At 45.1% G+C, this 18,516-nt stretch overlaps 1 protein-coding gene across 4 annotated transcripts in view; it reads left to right on the forward strand.

Annotated features, from left to right (window-relative positions):
- Nucleotides 1–4,402: 4,402 nt before the first annotated feature.
- Nucleotides 4,403–18,516, forward strand: part of FEZ1 (fasciculation and elongation protein zeta 1) — a 43,194-nt gene continuing 29,080 nt past the window's right edge. For 2 of the 4 annotated variants that reach the window (XM_033861839.2, XM_033861840.2), the window contains exons 1-3: nt 4,403–4,581; nt 10,178–10,533; nt 17,609–17,708. In XM_033861839.2, coding sequence (XP_033717730.1) covers nt 10,223–10,533; nt 17,609–17,708 — 411 coding nt within the window. In that variant the 5' untranslated portion in view covers nt 4,403–4,581; nt 10,178–10,222. Of the gene's footprint in view, nt 4,593–4,959; nt 5,205–10,177; nt 10,534–17,608; nt 17,709–18,516 lie in introns of those variants that run through there. The other 2 variants (XM_073808008.1, XM_073808009.1) reach the window with 2 other exon arrangements.

Below are 18,516 nucleotides of genomic sequence, written 5' to 3' on the forward strand. Positions count from 1 at the left end.
GAAGGATCCTTTTAAGGAAGATAAAACAGGATGAGCACAATACATAGCATGTTATCACTGAATTTCTAAACTTAAAAGGTCATTTCTGGCCTTGAAAGCCATTTTTAAAAAATGGAATGGGCAGCCCTGTGATGTCAAGTTTCTCATCATGAGAGGCGTCTAAGTAGAAGCTGTGTGTAACATAATCTAGGAAGGATATTGGTTTCTGCATCAGGTGGGTGTTTAGACTAGATGACCTTTAAATGCTCTATATACTCTAAGATACTTTGGTTCTATCAAGTAGATAAGTTCAGTTCAGGAACTAAAATAAGCCATGTTATCAGTGTAATTCTAGGAGTGATTGTCTACCTGTACTGCCAACAACCAGTGGTTTGTACCTTATAACCCAGTCTTGATTTTTTTTACTTGAAAGGCATGTGTGTGACTTTTCACATACCCAATCTTTAGTCCCGCTAATTCCCTCTGTAGGAAATGCAGCCCCATCCTAGCAGAATGTTCACTCACTCCTTAAAGATTTACATATAAGGTAGTGGTTCTCAGCTGGGGCGATTTTGCGATTTTTTTCAGCCCTACAGGTCGTCTGGAGACATTTTTGGTTGTTACAACTCGGGGGTTGCTACTGGCATCTAGTGGCCAGGGAAGCCTACGGCATACAGGACAGCCCCCGATGGCAATCCCCTAGCCCAAAATACAACAGTGCCAGGCTTGAGGATCCCTGGTCTAAGTTAGGTGACCTTTTGGGCAAACCCCCTGCTCTAGTCCCCAATATCACATAACAATCATAGAGCTTTGTTTAAAACACTTTATATCTTCTTTAAAACACCTTTGTCCACTGGGAGTGTCATTTATTTAGAAACTTTTAAAGCTCTAGGAACTCTTAACACGTATAAAATAAAATTGGACTTACTCCTATTGGAGAAGTGGGGAGGTGGGAATAGCTCTACCTCTCAGTTCTATGGAAGATTCTTGAAACTCCTAACAACAACACACAAGCAGCCCTTATCAAGCACTTCCATACACTAGGTCCTATGCCAAAGCTTTACATGGATTGCACACAGGACATATTAATATATGTTGAATGTTCAATTATTTAATTCTTCTAGGGCTCTGGATTTGTTTCTTAAGACTGCCTTAGCAATGACACCAAATCATTGGATTTCAGGCCCACCTTAATTCAGTATGATCTCCTCTTAGCTAATTATTTCTGCAAAGACCCCATTTCCAAATAAGGTCACATTCTGAAGTTTGGGGTTGCTATGGTCTGAATGTTTGTGTCCTCCCCAAATTCACGTGTTGAAAACCTAATGCCCAAAGTGATGGTACTAGGGGGTGTGACCTTTAGGCAACCTCATGAATGAGGTTCCTCATTTCCATCTGAGACCGTAATTACAAGAAGCACATTTAAGAGCCATATTTCTTTCTTTCTTTTTTGGGGGGGGATACGCAGGCCTCTCACTGTTGTGGCCTCTCCTGCTGTGGAGCACAGGCTCCAGACGTGCAGGCCCAGTGGCCATGGCTCACGGGCCCAGCCGCTCCGCGGCATGTGGGATCCTCCCAGACCGGGGCACGAACCCGTGTCCCCTGCATTGGCAGGTGGACTCTCAACCACTGCACCACCAGGGAAGCCCTTAAGAGCCATATTTCTAACAACATTCTGTTCATGACAATATGTATACGTTCTATGGTGATAGAAGCTTTCTTGATAACTCTTCTTTTTTTCTGAGCCTTTGCCAGAATCACCTTTAACCCATATTTCTACCAACAATGTCTTCAAGACAACCTAGGCTTTTTCTGTCATGTGCCTCAAAATTCTTCAAGCCTCGATCTCTTTCCCAATTCCAAAGCCATTTCCACATTTTAAAGTATTTGTTATAGGACTTCCCTGGTGGTGCAGTGGTTAAGAATCCGCCTGCCAATACAGGGACACATGTTCGAGCCCTGGTCTGGGAAGATCCCACATGCCGCGGAGCAACTAAGCCTGTGCACCACAACTACTGAGCCTGCGTGCCACAACTAGTGAAGCCCACGCACCTAGAGCCTGTGCTCCACAACAAGAAAAGCCACTGCAATGAGAAGCCCGCGCACCGCAACGAAGAGTAGCCCCTGCTCGCTGCAACTGGAGAAAGCCCACATGCAGCAACGAAGACCCAGTGCAGCCAAAAATAAATAAATTTATATAAATAAATAAATAAAACACTCCCTCCTTTTTAAAAAAAAAGAAAAATGTGTTACAGCTGCACCCCTCTACTGTGCACCAGTGCCAAATCAAATCCCAGAGACAGAGTTTTGGGTGAAGAAGAAAAGAATAGCTTTGTTGCTTTGCCAGGCAAAGAGGGACACAGCGAGCTCCTGCCCTGAAAAACTGTGTGTCTCAACCCAGGAGGATTTGCTGAGGAGTTTTATAGCAGTGGTTCAAGTGTGGGGTTGCCCATAAGATCAGGGTGTGTCCAGGGCCTGCACTCCTTTAATCTGGTCTCAGGTAATCTCTTGATGAGTTTCTTTGGTTCCTTTAATCTGGCCTCAGGTGGTCTTCTCTGGAATGAAGAATACTGACATCTTCCATTTCTTGGGGGTTTTAGTTCTATAAAGAGCTTAAAGAGGTAGTTATGTGTATCCCTTGAGATGGAACCAGGACCCGTCCCAAGGCTGCACTATTGTTTCTTGGCTGTTTCTCCCTTATCTCTGCATCCCCTCCCTTCCCTGATTAGCAACTGTTTGAATCTGCCCTTTGGAACTCAGGGAAAGTCATGGAGGCTGGAGTCTATTCCCTACAAACAAGAAATGGGGGACACGGAAAGGTTTCTGTGCCCAGGAGCCCCACAGGGTCCTGCTCGGTTTCACTACCAAAATCTATATTAGTTTCCTATGGCTGCTGTAATAAATAACCACAAACTGGATGGATTAAAACAAGAGAAATGTATAGTTTCATGAGTCTGGAGACTAGAAGTCCAAAATCAAGATGTCAGCAGAACCATGCTCCCCCTGCAGGCTCTAGGGAAGAATTCTTCCTTTCCTCTTCTGGGTTCTGGTGGTTCCAGGCAACCTTTGGTGTCTCTTGGTTTGTAGTTGTGTCCCTCCAGTCTCTGCCTCCTTCATCGTGTAGCTTCTTTCCTGTTGCTCTGTGTCCTCTCTACTTATGGGGACATCAGTTATTGGATTTAGGACCACCCTAATCCAGTATGGCTGCTTCTTAACTAACTACATCTGCAAAGATCCTGTTTCCAAAAACAGTCACATTCTGAGGTTCTGGGTGGATATACACTTGGGGGGAGACACTATTCAACCCCTTACAGGTTCCAAGTAGCACAGTTTGGAAATCAATGCACTAAACTCTGCACCTATTGAAGGCAGGCCTGCCTGCCTTCAATTTTTACCCTCCCCGGCCCCCCCAACCACCCCCCCCCCACCCTCCAGCTTCTAGCACACGTCATAGAATGCTTTTTTAAAAAATGTTGCCTGGAATTCATACCTCTGCATTCACAGTATCATTATTCACAATAGCCAAAAGGTAGAAAAAACCCAAATGTCCATAGAGGGAAGAATGGATAGACAGAATGTGTTATATACATACAACAGAATATCTCTCAGCCTTAAAATAGAAATGGAAATGGAAATGGGATTCTGCCACACGCTGCAACATGGATGAACCCTGAAAGCATTACGCTAAGTAAAATAAGCCAGACACAAAAGGACAAATACCGTGTGATTCCACTTACAAGAGATACTGAGAATCGTCAAATTCATTGAGATGGAAAGTAAAATGGTGGTTACCAGGGTCTGCAGAGAAGAAGGAACGGGGAGTTAATGTTTAACTGGTACAGAGTTTCAGTTTCGGATCCATGAAAAAGTTCTGTAGCTGGATAGTGGAAACGTTCGCAGCTTTCTCGGCCTGAAGCCAACCCCACCCTGCGTCTTTGGGAGGTAAAAGCGTTTATTACTTTTGACTCGAGGTCTGAACCCGGTTCAGCGTGGCAGGCATCCTTTCACTTGCTCACCCCAGCCCCCAGCAGAATAGAAGGGGGAGGCCAGAAAGTCCAGGGAGGTCTTTGAGTGTGTCTGCGGGCATCCGCCTGCCCATCCACTCGGCCACCCACTTATGCTTTTATGGAGAAGTTACAGTGTCAGGCCCTCCCTGTGAGAAATCCACACTGGGAGTTATTGCAAGCGCACATCTTGAGCTTCTGAATATTCATGAGGGAAGCAGAAAGACCAATGCTAAAGGGGGGAGAAATAGTAATTCATAAATATTAATAAAGGCAGGCCACATGCACCAAGTAGGGCTAGGAATGTTAACGAGAAGATGACGTCCGGGTTCTGCGCGTGCCCGTTGGGCGGGTGCCCGGCGCGGGCGCGGCCCCCGGAGCCCGGGCACGAGCGCGGGGGAGGTGGGGGTGGGGGAGGAGGGGGGCGGGGCGGGGAGGAGGGAGCGGAGCCGGGCGCCGGCGGAGCTGCGAGGGGAGCGCTCGCTAGCTCGCGGCTGCCGCTGTCGCTGAGCTGCGCTCCGGCCGCTCCCCGCGGCCAGTGGATGGGGGTGTCCAGCTGAGCCCCGCGATCCGCCTTCCGCCTCCAGGACCCGCACAGGTGCAGTCGCGGTGGGCGACCTTAATCCAGACCGACCCACTGCCGTGGGTGGGGGTGGACGGGGGTGGGGAAGGAGGCCCCGCGACTTGGGATGCTCCGGCCGGCAGGTCTGGGGGCGCCGAAGCTCCGCACCCAGGACGGTCCCATCCCGGAATCGGAAAGGGAGAACCCGGAGGCCGTTGCCCTCCTGCCCAGCCCTTCACGGGAGAGCAGCGGGGCGCAGCGCCCGGCGCCGGGAGATACCGGATGATGGGCACTTCAAGCATCATCGGAGCCGCGGGCCCCCAGCCAGGCGTGTGTGTGTGTGTGTGTGTGTGTGTGTGTGTGTGTGTGTGTGTGTGTGTGTCGAGAGGCGGCGCGGTTTGGGGACTGGGGGAGGCAGGGAACGCAGCCCGATGGTGCTGGAGCAGTGGGTCGGTACCTCCTCTCAGGACCGTTATCTGGTCCGGCTCTCTCAACGCCCCAGAATCATCTATGCCTCTAAGAACCTGACCCCGCACCCCGCCCGTGCCCCTCCTTGGGACGCCGAGCCTCCTCTCCCCAGGGACCGTGCATTCCTGCAGTGTCAGAACCGCTGGCAGCTGCCGCAGACGCTGGCGGAGCGATTGTTTTACCGCGAACAGGTCGGAGAAAGGACGGGTGTGATGGTGGTGGGGCACGCTGCCCTCCTGTGGGCCCAGGGCCTCTGGGGCTGGGAGCGCATCTGACGGAGCCCCCAGGGGGTACATCACAGCCCTCTCTTCTTCTCTCTTCCCTATTCCTGCCCTACTCGCCGCGACACCTCCCGACCCCCTCCGCTCCCATGTCCCGGTCTTGTTTGGCTGAAAGGGCCGTGGCCGTTGGAGTATGCGTGCGGCCTGCGCGGGATGCCCCCGGCTTTCTTGGAGCTCCAGGCATTGTGCTGCTTGGAGGAGCCTTTCTTTACCCCAACAGACTGGGGGAGGGGGATGTGAGATGAGGGTGAACGGAGCAGCAGGAGGAGGGGGAAGGGGGAAGCGGAACCACAAAGGGGTTGCTGACTTCTACGCGGTGAAATACTCTCTTTCCGTCAAAATGTGCAGCTTGGCAGGAACATGTACACTGACTGGGCTTTGCTGAGGAGCAGTGGGAAACCGAAGGTGGGTCAGTGGAGGGCAGCTTTAGGGATGCTATGGGGGGGTGGGTGGGCATAGAATCAACTGGTCTGTGGGGCAAGTAGTGGGAAGAAGGGGAGATGGAATGGGGCCTGTGTGGAGGTGCAAAGGCCCAGCAGGGGGAGGCATGGTGAATTCTCTGCTTCTCCGCTCAGCAAAGCAGGCACTGGGAAACGGTGCTGCAGCCCCGAGCTGCAGCTACTATGCACCATTGTGCTGCACGAGAGGCTAACCGTGTGTTTCCTACTGGGTCTCTGTTAAGTTCTGAGCCGTCTTTTCTTTTCCAAATTACACCATCTATTGGGAACCAAAATAAATGGAATAGATTATAGGACATAAGCAAACTATAGTCCTGCATTCATTCTATGATAAAGAGAAAAAGACAAGACCACCCTCCTATGGTTCCTTCTTTCTGCCATTCTTCATGTATTTTTTTTTCAAATTGATTTTGGAAGTATAGAGAAAGAGGATAAGCTCTCAATTGAATTATCCCTAGCTTTTAAGGGAAGGAAGCTTCTGAAATGAGCTGTGACTGAAGACAGGGGCAAGCTTGCCAGGATGCAAGAGTAAGACATCTCATTTGGGGGGCAAAGTTACCCCACCAAGAGAGAAGAGCAAAGGAAGGAGGGAAGGGGAACCATTTAAGAAGGACTGCCAGCTCTAACCCAGAGACCCCTCCTTGAGGCCTTGGTGGGGCCAGTCAGATGCCTGGCTCTCACCTCCTCTGCCACAGCCTGGGCTCTTTCTACAAATTCTGGGCTCAGTTTGGGAGTCAAGTGACTTTGATTTTCAATGCAGGCTCTCAGTTTTAGTTTCCTCCCCCCCTGGTCGTTCATGCGGAGCTTCTTGGCCCCTGGGTAGTGAGTGAGTTGATGAAAAGAAATCAGGCTATATTGCAGATTGTTCAAATGATCACATTTCTGAACTATAGAGCTGTGATATCCATTTCTTCTTTTATAATCTTCTAGGTGAATCTATTTTCTCCAGAACCTGGGCTGAGGATAGGTGCTTTCAGGATAATCTTCTTTGTTGCCAACGCTCAAAACTCAATCGTAGCCCTAGGTTCCACTTGGCTAGCCCTCTTGTTACTGGCTAATGTCATAGATTGTGCTGTTTCAAATCAGCACCCTCCTTGATATCACCTTCTCACACCAGCTCCCTTGTCCTCTCCAGGAAGAGTACAGATTTAAAGGAAGTGTCATATCTGGAGTACCAGCTGGTTAGCTTTCATGTCTCTCTGAAATGGAACCAGTGATCTGAGTGGCTTTGACCACATGAATTGAAAATAGCAGGGGTGCCTTAGTAAAAAAAGATGGTAACATTCATTCAGCAATAGTTCTCTCATCTGATAAGCATTTTGAAGCGTCACACCTGGAATATCATGGCAAGGATAGTTTTTCTTTTCCTTGAAGCGCTCTCACCCCACATTTCCACGTAGCTAAGTTAGCCTCGCTTTCCTAATATTATTGACATTTACTGGATACTTCATGCATTCCACACATTGTGCTTAGCACTTCCAAGATTATCTCATTTACTCCACCAAATAACCTCCAATATAAGTGCTATTTAAACACCATTTTATGGACGAGGAAGTTGAGTCAGAGAGGCTTATAATTTGCCCAAAGTCTCATAGCTAGGAAGTAATAGGAACAGGATTGGACCCTGGGGCCCGGCATTAACCATCAGAGTCCTTCCTCTCTCCATACAAACCCCTTGTCTGTAAAACCTTCCTTACTCTCAGTTGCACTCAGTGATCTTTTCTAAACTCGCTTTTTTGGCACTCGGAGGTTCCTAATCTTTTTTGTGCTATGGGCCACTTTACCAATGTAGAGAAACCTTTGGGATCCTTCTCTGAATATGCTTTTAAGTGCATAAAATAAAATATGGTTATATTCAAAGAGCCCTTAGGGGTCTGTCGACCATAGGTGAAGAAGCTCTAGCTGGTAGTTAGTTGTGTGTATATTGCTTAATAGCTGGATTGTCCAATATGGTAGCCACTAGCCATACGTGGATATTGGACACTTGAAATGCGGCTGATCCACATGGAGACATACTGTGAATGTAAAATACACATTTCAAAGACTTAGTATGAAAAAAGAATGTAAAATGTCTCATGAATATTTAAAACTATGGATTACATTTTGCAATGGCACTATTTTGCATATATTAGATTAAATAAACTATACTATTAAAATGTATCAATTAAAAGTATTAAGTTAATATGTTATTAAAGTTAACTTTCAGAGGCATTAACTCTATACCAACACCTTCATTTTAACAAACGAGGAAATAGGACCCACAGTGCTTGTCACTCAGCCAGCCTTTGGCAGGTCTGTTGGCTCCTGAGCCTGTGTTCTTTCCAAGCTGTCATAATACCGCTTTTATATCTTCTTGTATTCCAAGGTCCTGTTATGTTGCCTTTGCAGACTGTAGATACTCAGAATATGTTTTGATGAGATGTGGTGGTAACTGACTTAATCCCAGGAAAATCCCAGTAAGAACTGGCCGGGTCCTCACCTGGCATACCCTCTGCCTCGCTTATTTAGAGTTTTAGTTTTGTAGGTAGAGGTGGAGAATGGCAGTCCTGGGGCAGAAGCCGTGGTTTTTGCTGTCTGTTTGGTCCTCTTGAGGCAGTGGTTCCAATTTAAGCATCTATCTGGATCAGTCATCACGCAGATAGGAGGGAAAAGTTTGGTTGCCTTGCTGTGTTCCAGGGAAGGAAGCTGAGTATGTGGAGAAGGGTATGATAGACACTAATAATGCTTGTGCTGCCTGCAATGGAAAATGAAAACTGCGTGAGGGGGACAGAAGATCATCTGTCAGTGAGCACACAGTGATTGATTGCCTCGCCGCAGGCAGCGTGTGCTAGAAACCATGGAGGGTATCCAGAGGACGTCTCTGCCCTCGAGGAATTTAAATGAAAATTGGGGAAGGGCTTGGATGTACGCACAGATGGTTAAATCACAGCGAAAGGCAGTGTAGGTAGAGGACCCGGAGCTGTTGGGAAATGAAGGGAGGTGAGTGTACAGCCTTCCAGGGTGTAGTGCCCAAGGTGGTTGTGGAGTCTGGGCTTTGGAGCACATGAGTCTCTGGGTCTTATCTCTTCCAGGGTACTAGGTCATTTAATCCATTCTTCTAGTTTCAGACATATGCTGTGTGTCTGGGAAAAACTCAGGTGCTTGTTTGAAAGTCTGTATTAGTGTTCAATTAGTCTATCATTTATTGATGAGAGTAATCATATCCAGGTCCATGAAGCCCTATCCAAAACCCTTGGGACCAGGCATGTTTCAGAATTTAGATTATCTCAGATTTTGGAAGGCGATAATAGAGTGCATATTCTGCATATCATCCCCCAGGGCCTGGGGTATCAATCTCTATAATTTAAAAAAGTTAAAATTTCTGCAGCAAAACACACTAAATGGGATAAATTAAAACCATGAACAGCTCTATATTCATGTAGATCAGGTTTAGTTGCCAAACGTGTTTAGGTCAGGGCAGGTTTTACCACCAAATAAGTTACGAAAAACTTCCAGGTGTTTTCTTTTTTTTTTTAATCATTTTATTTAATTTATTTATCTCTGGCTGTGTTGGGTCTTCGTTGCTGCGCGCAGGCTTTCTCTAGTTGCGGCGGCGAGCGGGGACCGCTCCTCATCGTGGTGCGTGGGCTTCTCATTGCGGTGGCTTCCTGTTGCGGAGCACGGGCTCTAGGCACGGGGGCCTCAGTAGTTGTGGCTCACGGGCTCTAGAGCGCAGTCTCAGCAGCTGTGGCACACGGACCCAGCGGCTCCACGGCACGTAGAATCTTCCCGGACAAGGGCTCGAACCCGCGTCCCCTCTATTGGCAGATGGATTCCTAACCACTGCGCCACCAGGGAAGCCCAAACTTCCAGTTTTGAGAGCACATGGTTAGGGTTGTGGACCTATTGTAATAGTAATAATAATAATAAAATAATAATAGAGAACATAAACTGAACAACATAGACGTTTATTATCTGCCAGGCACTGTTCTAAGCACTTACCAGTGTTTACTCCCTTAACCCTTAGGACAGTCCTTTGAGATAGGTCCTGTTATTATTTCTGTCCTGAGAAGAAAAAAAGGGAGCACAGAGAAGTTAAGTGACTGCTAAGGTCACAGCTGGTAAGGGGCAGAGCAGGATGCAAACCTAGGCAGTCTGGTCCAGAGGCTGCATGCTTAACCATTAGGCTTTGTTTTTTGGAGCAGGGAATTGGAAGCAGGTGTGCCTCCAAAATGTGTGCTAATTGGGTTAGCATTATTCACACTAACAATGATATTTGAACTCCTTAAGGGTATAATAGTGAGGAAGTACGGAAGCGATGGACCAGTAAAGTGGAAGTTTTGTTTTCAGAGGGATGAGAGTTATGGAATAAGTGATTATGGTTCCTCAGCAGAGTTGGCACAGAAGTCCAGTCCAAACTCACATCACCCTGTTTAATTCTTCTAGATAAACGAATCCTGAACATTGCAGTTGTTCTATTGCTGTGCAAGAATGGAGGCCCCACTGGTGAGTTTGGATGAAGAATTTGAGGACCTTCGGCCCTGCTGCTCGGAGGACCCAGAAGAGAAGCCACGGTGTTTCTACGGCTCATCTCCCCACCATCTAGAGGACCCCTCCCTCTCTGAGCTTGAGAATTTTTCTTCTGAAATAATCAGCTTCAAGTCCATGGAGGACCTGGTGAATGAATTTGATGAGAAGCTCAATGTCTGCTTTCGGAACTACAACGCCAAGACCGAGAACCTAGCTCCCGTGAAGAACCAGTTCCAGATCCAAGAGGAGGAGGAGACCCTGCAGGATGAGGAGTAAGCTGTCTTAATTGCCCTCTCTTGCCTCAGATTAGAGCCCTGGAATCTGGGGCTTCCTGACGTAGAACGAGTTTCTGTCCTTGGGTTCATGACATATTACTTATATTTTTCTCTGTGAGGCAGCGCCCTGGTAACTGCTGACATTGTTCAGTTACGTCCCTTTACAGTTACTCATAGAGCTTTCTTAAGTTGAAACCACAAAGGAATGAAGGATTTTTAGGAAATGAGTTTTCTTAGATGCAAAATTGAATTTCAGGAGCATGGTACATTTGGGGGTCTATCTTCAGCTTTCTTTATATCCATGGTAACCCACCCAGATATTAGAAATAAGGACCAGAAAAAAATTTAGTTAACTGTGACAGAGGAATATATGTCGTTGGAACAATTTGCTTTACAGAACACCAGGATTGTGAAAATCTCCAAATTGTTTCTAACCCCTTAGGACTGGAAAAATTATCTACAAATGTTAAGATATGTCCAAATAAGAAAGCATACACGTTGAACCAAGAGAGCAGGGAATTACCCTGGACACAATAAAGGTGATCACCAGGTGAAGTGGCTTTTGAGTATGCAGATTCCCTGGGTCACTTACTAGCCACCTTGCAGGGTCTTAACAGAAGTCAAGAAAAGGAATTTGAGAAAAGTGCTGTTCAAGGAGGGACTAGAAAAGAGAAGAAGGGAGTGATTTGTCATATAAATTAAAGAAAGGTGTTTGGGGCATTTAGTAAAAATAGGCATAAATTCCCCGTAGGGATAAAGTATGCATCAACTGTTCTTTAGGGATCACACAAGAATTGTCAAGTTGTTGGCAGTGGAAGTTTAGAGCAACTGTACTTTTGGTTTCTCTTTTTATGGACTTGGGTGGGAAGAGTTGCCCCTGAGTAAGTGGGGGAAGAGGTTTGTCCCACAGGATTGAACCTGATTGTATTGGGCAGATAGTTGCTTATTTGATGACTACTGAGACTGTATCTCTGTGAATACAAGGGTTGTATATCTGTCTGTCTTATTCATTATTATCTCTCCACTGTCTGATTCAGCACATGGTGTGTAGTAAGTGATCAAATAATATTTTTGGAGTGAATATTGAATATCGAATGACCTGGATAAGCAATAATAGCTAGCCTCGTAGGTGCACTTAATGTATTTCTAGGCCCACGCCACTTCCTTCTTTTCTTTTTAATTAATGCTAGCCTGAAGGCATGATCACAGAGAACATTTCACTCTGGTGACCAGTACTATAACTGTGGGCTACGTGTTTCAATTCAATCTTAAGTTTCAAATTGATTCTTTTAGATTTGAGCCTTTTATAATTTGCTCAACTCCTCAAGGTCAAAAAGGAATGGCTCTGGGGCTTTATTATACAGAGTAGCTTTTACTGCTATCTACTTCATTGCACCAGGCAATGGACTAGAAACACGATGAATTGCGATTTTCATACTCTCACTAACTCGCTGTGTGACCTTGGGCTTGTCACTTAACTCTAGTTGACTGCGTGGGTCCTCATCTTTGGGACCTCTCGAGCTCAATCTTGATGAAGCAGGGCTAAGGACTTGCCAATAAGCTAATTTCTCACCTCACCCAGGCTGTGCTCGGAAAATTCCTTTTGCTTCCAACAAATCATTTCTCCCCTGTCCAAACCACCCCTTTGCCTCATTAAGGACAGAGGCCCAGCAAGCAGGTTCTTACTCTTTCCTAGCACATTAGCAGAGACCACTCAATGTTAATTACCATCACATGAGATTATTAGTCTTATCCTGATTTTTCTGACTTGCCTGCCTCATTGACTGCCTCAGCTAAATGACCAAAGGTTGAATAATTCCTTAGAGATAAAATATGATTTGGGGAAAGCATGGTGGGAAGAATCTGGGACGAGAAATCGTAACACAGTGGTTTCTAGGCATTCCGCGTATCTAAAGCTTTACAACTTAAAATAAAAATTTGAATTAAATTACACACTTTGTTTTAGAGACACCTATCAAGCTATTTCAACTGTAAAATTATAATGAGGTAAAGGAAGAAGATAATTTAATATCCAGCGCGGTTAATAGTCTCCTGAGCCCTGCTCTGGTGTTCTAATAAACCTGCTTAGGTTTAGTAGTTAGAGATTTATTTCATCCACCAATGAGTGGAAAGTGTTTTGGGTGGGTTAGAACTATACAATAGAGGCTTCAAACAAAAACAATGAAATTCTCGGTCAAACTAACCTCCTGAAAGATAGCACGAATCAGAAAGCAGGGTCAGTGATTCCCTTTGAAGTTTTGACTTCTTTAGTTTTCATTTGGAACTATGTGGCTTAGAGGGAATTGGCTGAGATATCAACTCTTCTCTGATTTGTCAGGGCATGGAAGTCCTAGGCATTGAAAGAGAGTCAGTATGTATCTATATGTATTTCTTGTTTCTAAATTTAGAAAATATTCCAGAATCTCTTCTTTGCATATGTAGGAACACCCTTTCCTTTGTCATAAGAGATCCGACCTGGAGGCCTACAGAGTGGGAATGGTCAGCCCTCACCCCACTTCCTGCTTCACCGGGGTCCCTGTCTTACAAGGACCCTGGAGACAGAGGGGCCAAACATGTGAGAACACTGACAGTCCTGTCCTTCCGGTAGAATTACTGGATTAAAGGTCATGTTAAAAATCAAGTTCGCATGATCAATGAACACCCTGGAGTCAGCCATGCTTTAAGTCGAAGAGAAGTGACTCCCAAATAACCAGATAGGGAAAGTCGACAGATGCCTGTGATCTTTAGGAAGGTTAATTCTCTACTCAGAGGTTCAGTTTCCCCATGTGGAAGGCCGAGATAGGATGGATTCTACTGAAGCATTTGAAAGAATCTAAAAAGTTGTTCAAAGTCATTGATGTGTTAATAATTCATAACTCCTAAGTATTAACAGCAAATGTTAATACACATGTTAACATTTTACATATTACATAATACATACATATTACATAATATTTAACATATTAAATGTTAATACTCATGTTAACACACATCTAAGTGTGGATATTGGCCTGACTCGACACAAATAAAACTGGACAAGGGCAGTAGCCAGCCTAGAGGGGCTTAAGGGAAATGTTCCCAAGTTGGAATTCTAACAAGCACTATAAGCTGTCTACCATATTGTCAGGAATAGGTATATAGGGGTGTGTGTGTGTGTGTGTGTGTGTGTGTGTGTGTGTGTGTGTGTGAGTGTGTGTGTGAGGATTGATGTAGCCTTGATAGCTATGTTGCCAGTTCCAGACCCAGATTTTTGGATACGTGTCTTGTCCAACCTGTTCTGTTTGGTTTGCTCATCCTCTGCTAGCATCCTTTTCCAAATCCCTAGCCCTCCATGGTGAAAGATACTTACGGTCATTTCTATAGGCATCTAAGCCCATGATATAAAATATGCACGTGAAAAGGCTTTTCTGTTATTACAGGGACTGAAGGGGCAAATTGGATCTCAGGTGCCGTGGCAGCGTAATGACAAGAATGGAGGGAACCTGTTTAATCTTAGCTCTTTGATGAAAGATATAGTGGATAGCTTTCAAAGTCTCCTTTCCCCGAGATAAGTGTCAATAGCAGGATGCTTCTCAGGAAGTGGAGTTCTACAGTCCACCCAGGATGCTTCGAACAGGGAATATATCTCTTCCCAAGAACCCTCTTAGGATAAGATGGATAACCTCTCTGGGGAGAAAACTCCGTCCCATTCTCTCCCTCACAGAAAGCTTTGTGTTTTTCCCTCCCACCGCCATTCTTCATTCCTGTGCCTGCCTTTGCCGTCCATTTTACCTTCCCTGGGCTGGAGATCTAAACAGAAAGCAGGCGTGTACCCTTGCTGACCTTCCCATTTCTCCTTTCATAGATTGATGAAAGCACCAGGTCCAGAATAATGCAGTTATAGACTTTTCACGCAGAGCCGGCTGCTGAACTGCTGTTCTAGGTTGTGATTTGGAACTTGGCATATTGTTCTGATGCCCATGCCCATCATAAAGTTCATAAAGAATTGGAATAGTTAAGTGGGTAGGAATATAGGCTCTGTAGCTGTATTGCCTGGGTTCAAATCCAACCTCTGTCATTGCTGGCTGTGTGAATCTAGATGAGTTAATTAACTTCTCTGTGTTTCAGGGTTTTTTTCTCAGTATCTGCCTTATAGGGTTGTGAGGAGTGAATGAATTAATCCACAGAGAGTTTAGGATAGTGCCTGGCTTATGCATAGTAAATGCTCAGTAAGGTTGGCTGCTATGGTTATTATTGTTAAATGGGCACTGAATGAATACGGGAAGGGTGTGCAAGTGATGACAAAGAGGTGAGAGTCGTTCTATTAAAGGCTGCTTATGAACCTCAAAGGATAAAAAGTATGTCCATCAGAAAGCAAGAAGAAAACCTGAAACAGAAAAAGGATGGCTTGATATCCCGAGGAGATAAAGGTTTAGGGAATTGTCACTAAAGGTCTAGAATTAGAAGGTAAAATCCAGAGTATGTCAGTGAAGGCTCAGGTGAGAAAAGTTGCCACCCTAAATGATTGGAGGCAGTCTCCAGTTGTCACTTTAAGGCTATAAACAGTTTCAAGGTCATTGGAAAGTGTGCGGTCCGTTCAAGGTTCCAGCTTCCATCCTATCTAGGAGAGGTACAAAAGGCTCCTGCCTGTTTTGGGCTTTGCTGAATTTTATTTTTCCAGGCGCCTGCTGCAGGGTCAGACCTGAAGGTCAGTGCCTGCATGCAGTTGTTCATTCTCGACGCAGAGAGAGTAATGCAGTGATGCAGGGAAGGACTCGACTGCTGACCTTCCTAGTGGGTGTGGCGCTGGGACTTTTGGAGACAGCAAATCATATTTGCCTCTTGGCTTTAGAACGCTAATGAGACTTGGATTTAGAATTAGGCTGGATTAATGAAGCTCTAATAGTGCTTGATGGAAACGGGATTATCACCCCTGTTTAAGACGTAGACTGAAATCCTGCTGAAGAGATGTCGAATGAACACTTGATGAGGTCTCTCCAAGTGCCTTCTTGTAACTGTACTACAAAAAATGAATAAGTGCATAACCAAAGCAGTGCCATTATATTGTGTTTTCTTGAGTTGCTCTTTTTTTTATCACCAAATTGTGTGCATTGTGCACTAGGAAAATCTCCTTGATTATATACCCATATGTCATTCCAGATTTTATATATGTTAAGAACACTCCCCTCCCCCATTTTATGTATCTGATTTCAAGTGTCTGTGCTCTGAAATATATATAAATATATATATACATATATATATATATATATACACACATCTTGCTATATATATATAAAATGTGCACTTATCTTTTCAGCATCTTACACCATACTTTGTCATGTTTTGGATTTGATCCGTATGTGTACATAGTTGCTTATTTTTAAATGATCCTTTCCTTATATTAGTATATCTAAATAAACTGTACCTTCTTATACCTTGTTTCACAGGTATCATTCATGTTTGATGTGCATAGGCACCTGAAGGAGATTGCACTGAGCCCTCATTATTTCATTACCTAATATTAACTCAAGCGCCGCTGGCTTCCATGGACGGCATTCATTATTTTAGGAGCTTGGTTTACTGACTTACATTAATCTCTTAGTGTTGACTAATTTATTCATTTTCCTGTGTGTGAGAGTTTGTGACTTTGGGATTTTCCCCAAACCCCTCCCCATTTTTTTCCCCAAGAAAATCTTTCTGAAATAAGTGAGTTAAGCAAAAAGAATTGTAGAATACCCTTTCCTATAATGTACCTATCAGAACTTTAAAAAAGAAATGTAATAAAGGGAACCCCATCTTCCCCCACTAAAAACTAATTGTGTAGACAGTGGTGTATTTATTGGTTCCTTTCATATATTTTCTTTGGAGTCTCCATGATAGAGACAGGGCACACTTAGACTCTACATTGCTAGAGGACAGGATTGTGCCACCCTGGGATCCCTAGAACATTTTGGGTAATAAGTAACTTTTAATAGCACTGGCATCATCCCCTTACCTACATTAGATGTCAAGGAATTAATTCTTGACCTTTTAGATTGCAGGCAGTTAACTCTTGAACAGCATGGGGGATTAAGGGTGCTGACCCCCTGGGTATTCGAAAAGTCCATTTCCTGCTGTTTCTGCCTCAAAAACAAAGGAATTAGTAAACCACAAGGGCAATAAGCTGAAACAATTGAAGCAGGACTCAAACCCTACTTCTTTTAAGTCCACATATTGTGATCTCTAATCGAACGCAAACTTTCCTCCACACTTAGTTAAAGTGAAGAACTGTAAAATGAAAATATTGGTACTACAATATCTATTGGAAAAGAAATCCACATGTAAGTGGATGCTCACAGTTGAAACTCGCGTCGTTCAAGGGCCAGCTGTATATATAAACTAGACAATGACCCTGATCTTTTTTTTTTTTTTTTTTTTTTGCGGTACACGGGCCTCTCACCGTTGTGGCCTCTCCCACTGCGGAGCACAGGCTCCAGACATGCACGCCCAGCGGCCATGGCTCACGGGCCCAGCCACTCTGCCTCATATGGGATCCTCCCGGACCAGGGCACGAACCCGTGTCCCCTGCATCGGCAGGCAGACTGTCAACCACTGCGCCACCAGGGAAGCCTGACCCTGATCTTAATGAGATTCAGCCAGAAAATCTGCCCAGATCAATCTCTCTCTTCCTTCCTCCCCTTCTTCTCATTCTTCTCTGCCCATAAAAAAGGAAACATGGACATTTCTTAAGTTCATGAGACAGGAGCCATTTGGTTGAGGGGCAGATTTAGTTTCAGGGGCAGTTTATCTGTTGCCAGAGGTGTTTTACTTGTAGACGCTACCATTGGTTTCTCAATGGTGAGAAATTCCTCTTCTCTTAAGCAAACACCTTTGGCACTGAGGCTCCTGGCCAGGGTCTCTTCTCTTGGCTCCTTCTCTCCTGGTAATGCCTGAAATTCAGTTTTGAAGCTACTTCGCTCCTGCATGCTGGAAGGCAGATGATCTCAGCCTGGCACACACAGAAGCCTCTCTCCTCCCCTGGCCCAGCTCTTCCTTCCTCCAGGCCAGGCCAGGCCACAGATGTGTGCTAATGAGAGCTTCTCTTTGTTTACAGGGTTTGGGATGCTCTGACAGACAATTACATCCCTTCACTCTCAGAAGACTGGAGGGACCCAAACGTGGAGGCTCTGAATGGCAACAGCTCTGAAACTGAGGTACCTCTCTGGGGCCCCCAGCTTAGCAGGGCTTGAGAAGCTGTGGATTCCAGTTAGAAAAACATTCAGTAATGCAACGGTCTTCCCCATTATGTAATGAAGCTCGACATCATTGCTGGGAAAGCAGGAGTTGTGGAGGAAGTGAAAAATAAGATGAAGGGGGACATCCAGGGTATATGAGGTGATTGGAGTGATTGTAAAGACTGTAAATGCAGATCACTTCTGTTGCTCATCATCGCAAAATAAGGTGATCTGAAGTAAGAGAGGAGAGTGAATATAATGGGCTTTTTTTGTGTTGGAATAATGATGGTTAAAAAAAAAAAATCAGGGTTTCCCATCTAAGATGGACAGTTCAGTCCCATCAAAAAGTGTTGACAGACTTGTGACCAGCTCAGGGCCTGGCTAATGGCCAGAGTGGGTACCCAGATAATAGTGAGGTGACCATGCAACGGGGAGGAATTCTTTATGAAACTCATTAAACAGGCACTTATATGGCTGGACCTGAGTCACGGTCTGTGGTTACTGATGCCGAAGAGGAAAGTAGCCTACAGACTTCTGAAAAAGTAAAGAGAAGACTTATTTTGAGTTGACTTGCATAGGTTATGGAACGTGACCTTTCAGAATATCCAAACTGCCCCTCCTAGCTGAATATACATATAGAAAGCTAAATCACGTAAGGGCTCTGTCCTTGCTAAAAGCCTGTTTCTACGTTGCTTTGTCTTCTAGTTTCATTTATAAAGGAAATTTGACAATTTCTTATCAGGAAGGGCTGTCACAATCCTGTGCGCACAGCAAATGAGGGTGGGAG

Source organism: Tursiops truncatus, chromosome 8 (assembly GCF_011762595.2).
Source record: "Tursiops truncatus isolate mTurTru1 chromosome 8, mTurTru1.mat.Y, whole genome shotgun sequence".
NCBI lineage: Eukaryota > Metazoa > Chordata > Mammalia > Artiodactyla > Delphinidae > Tursiops > Tursiops truncatus.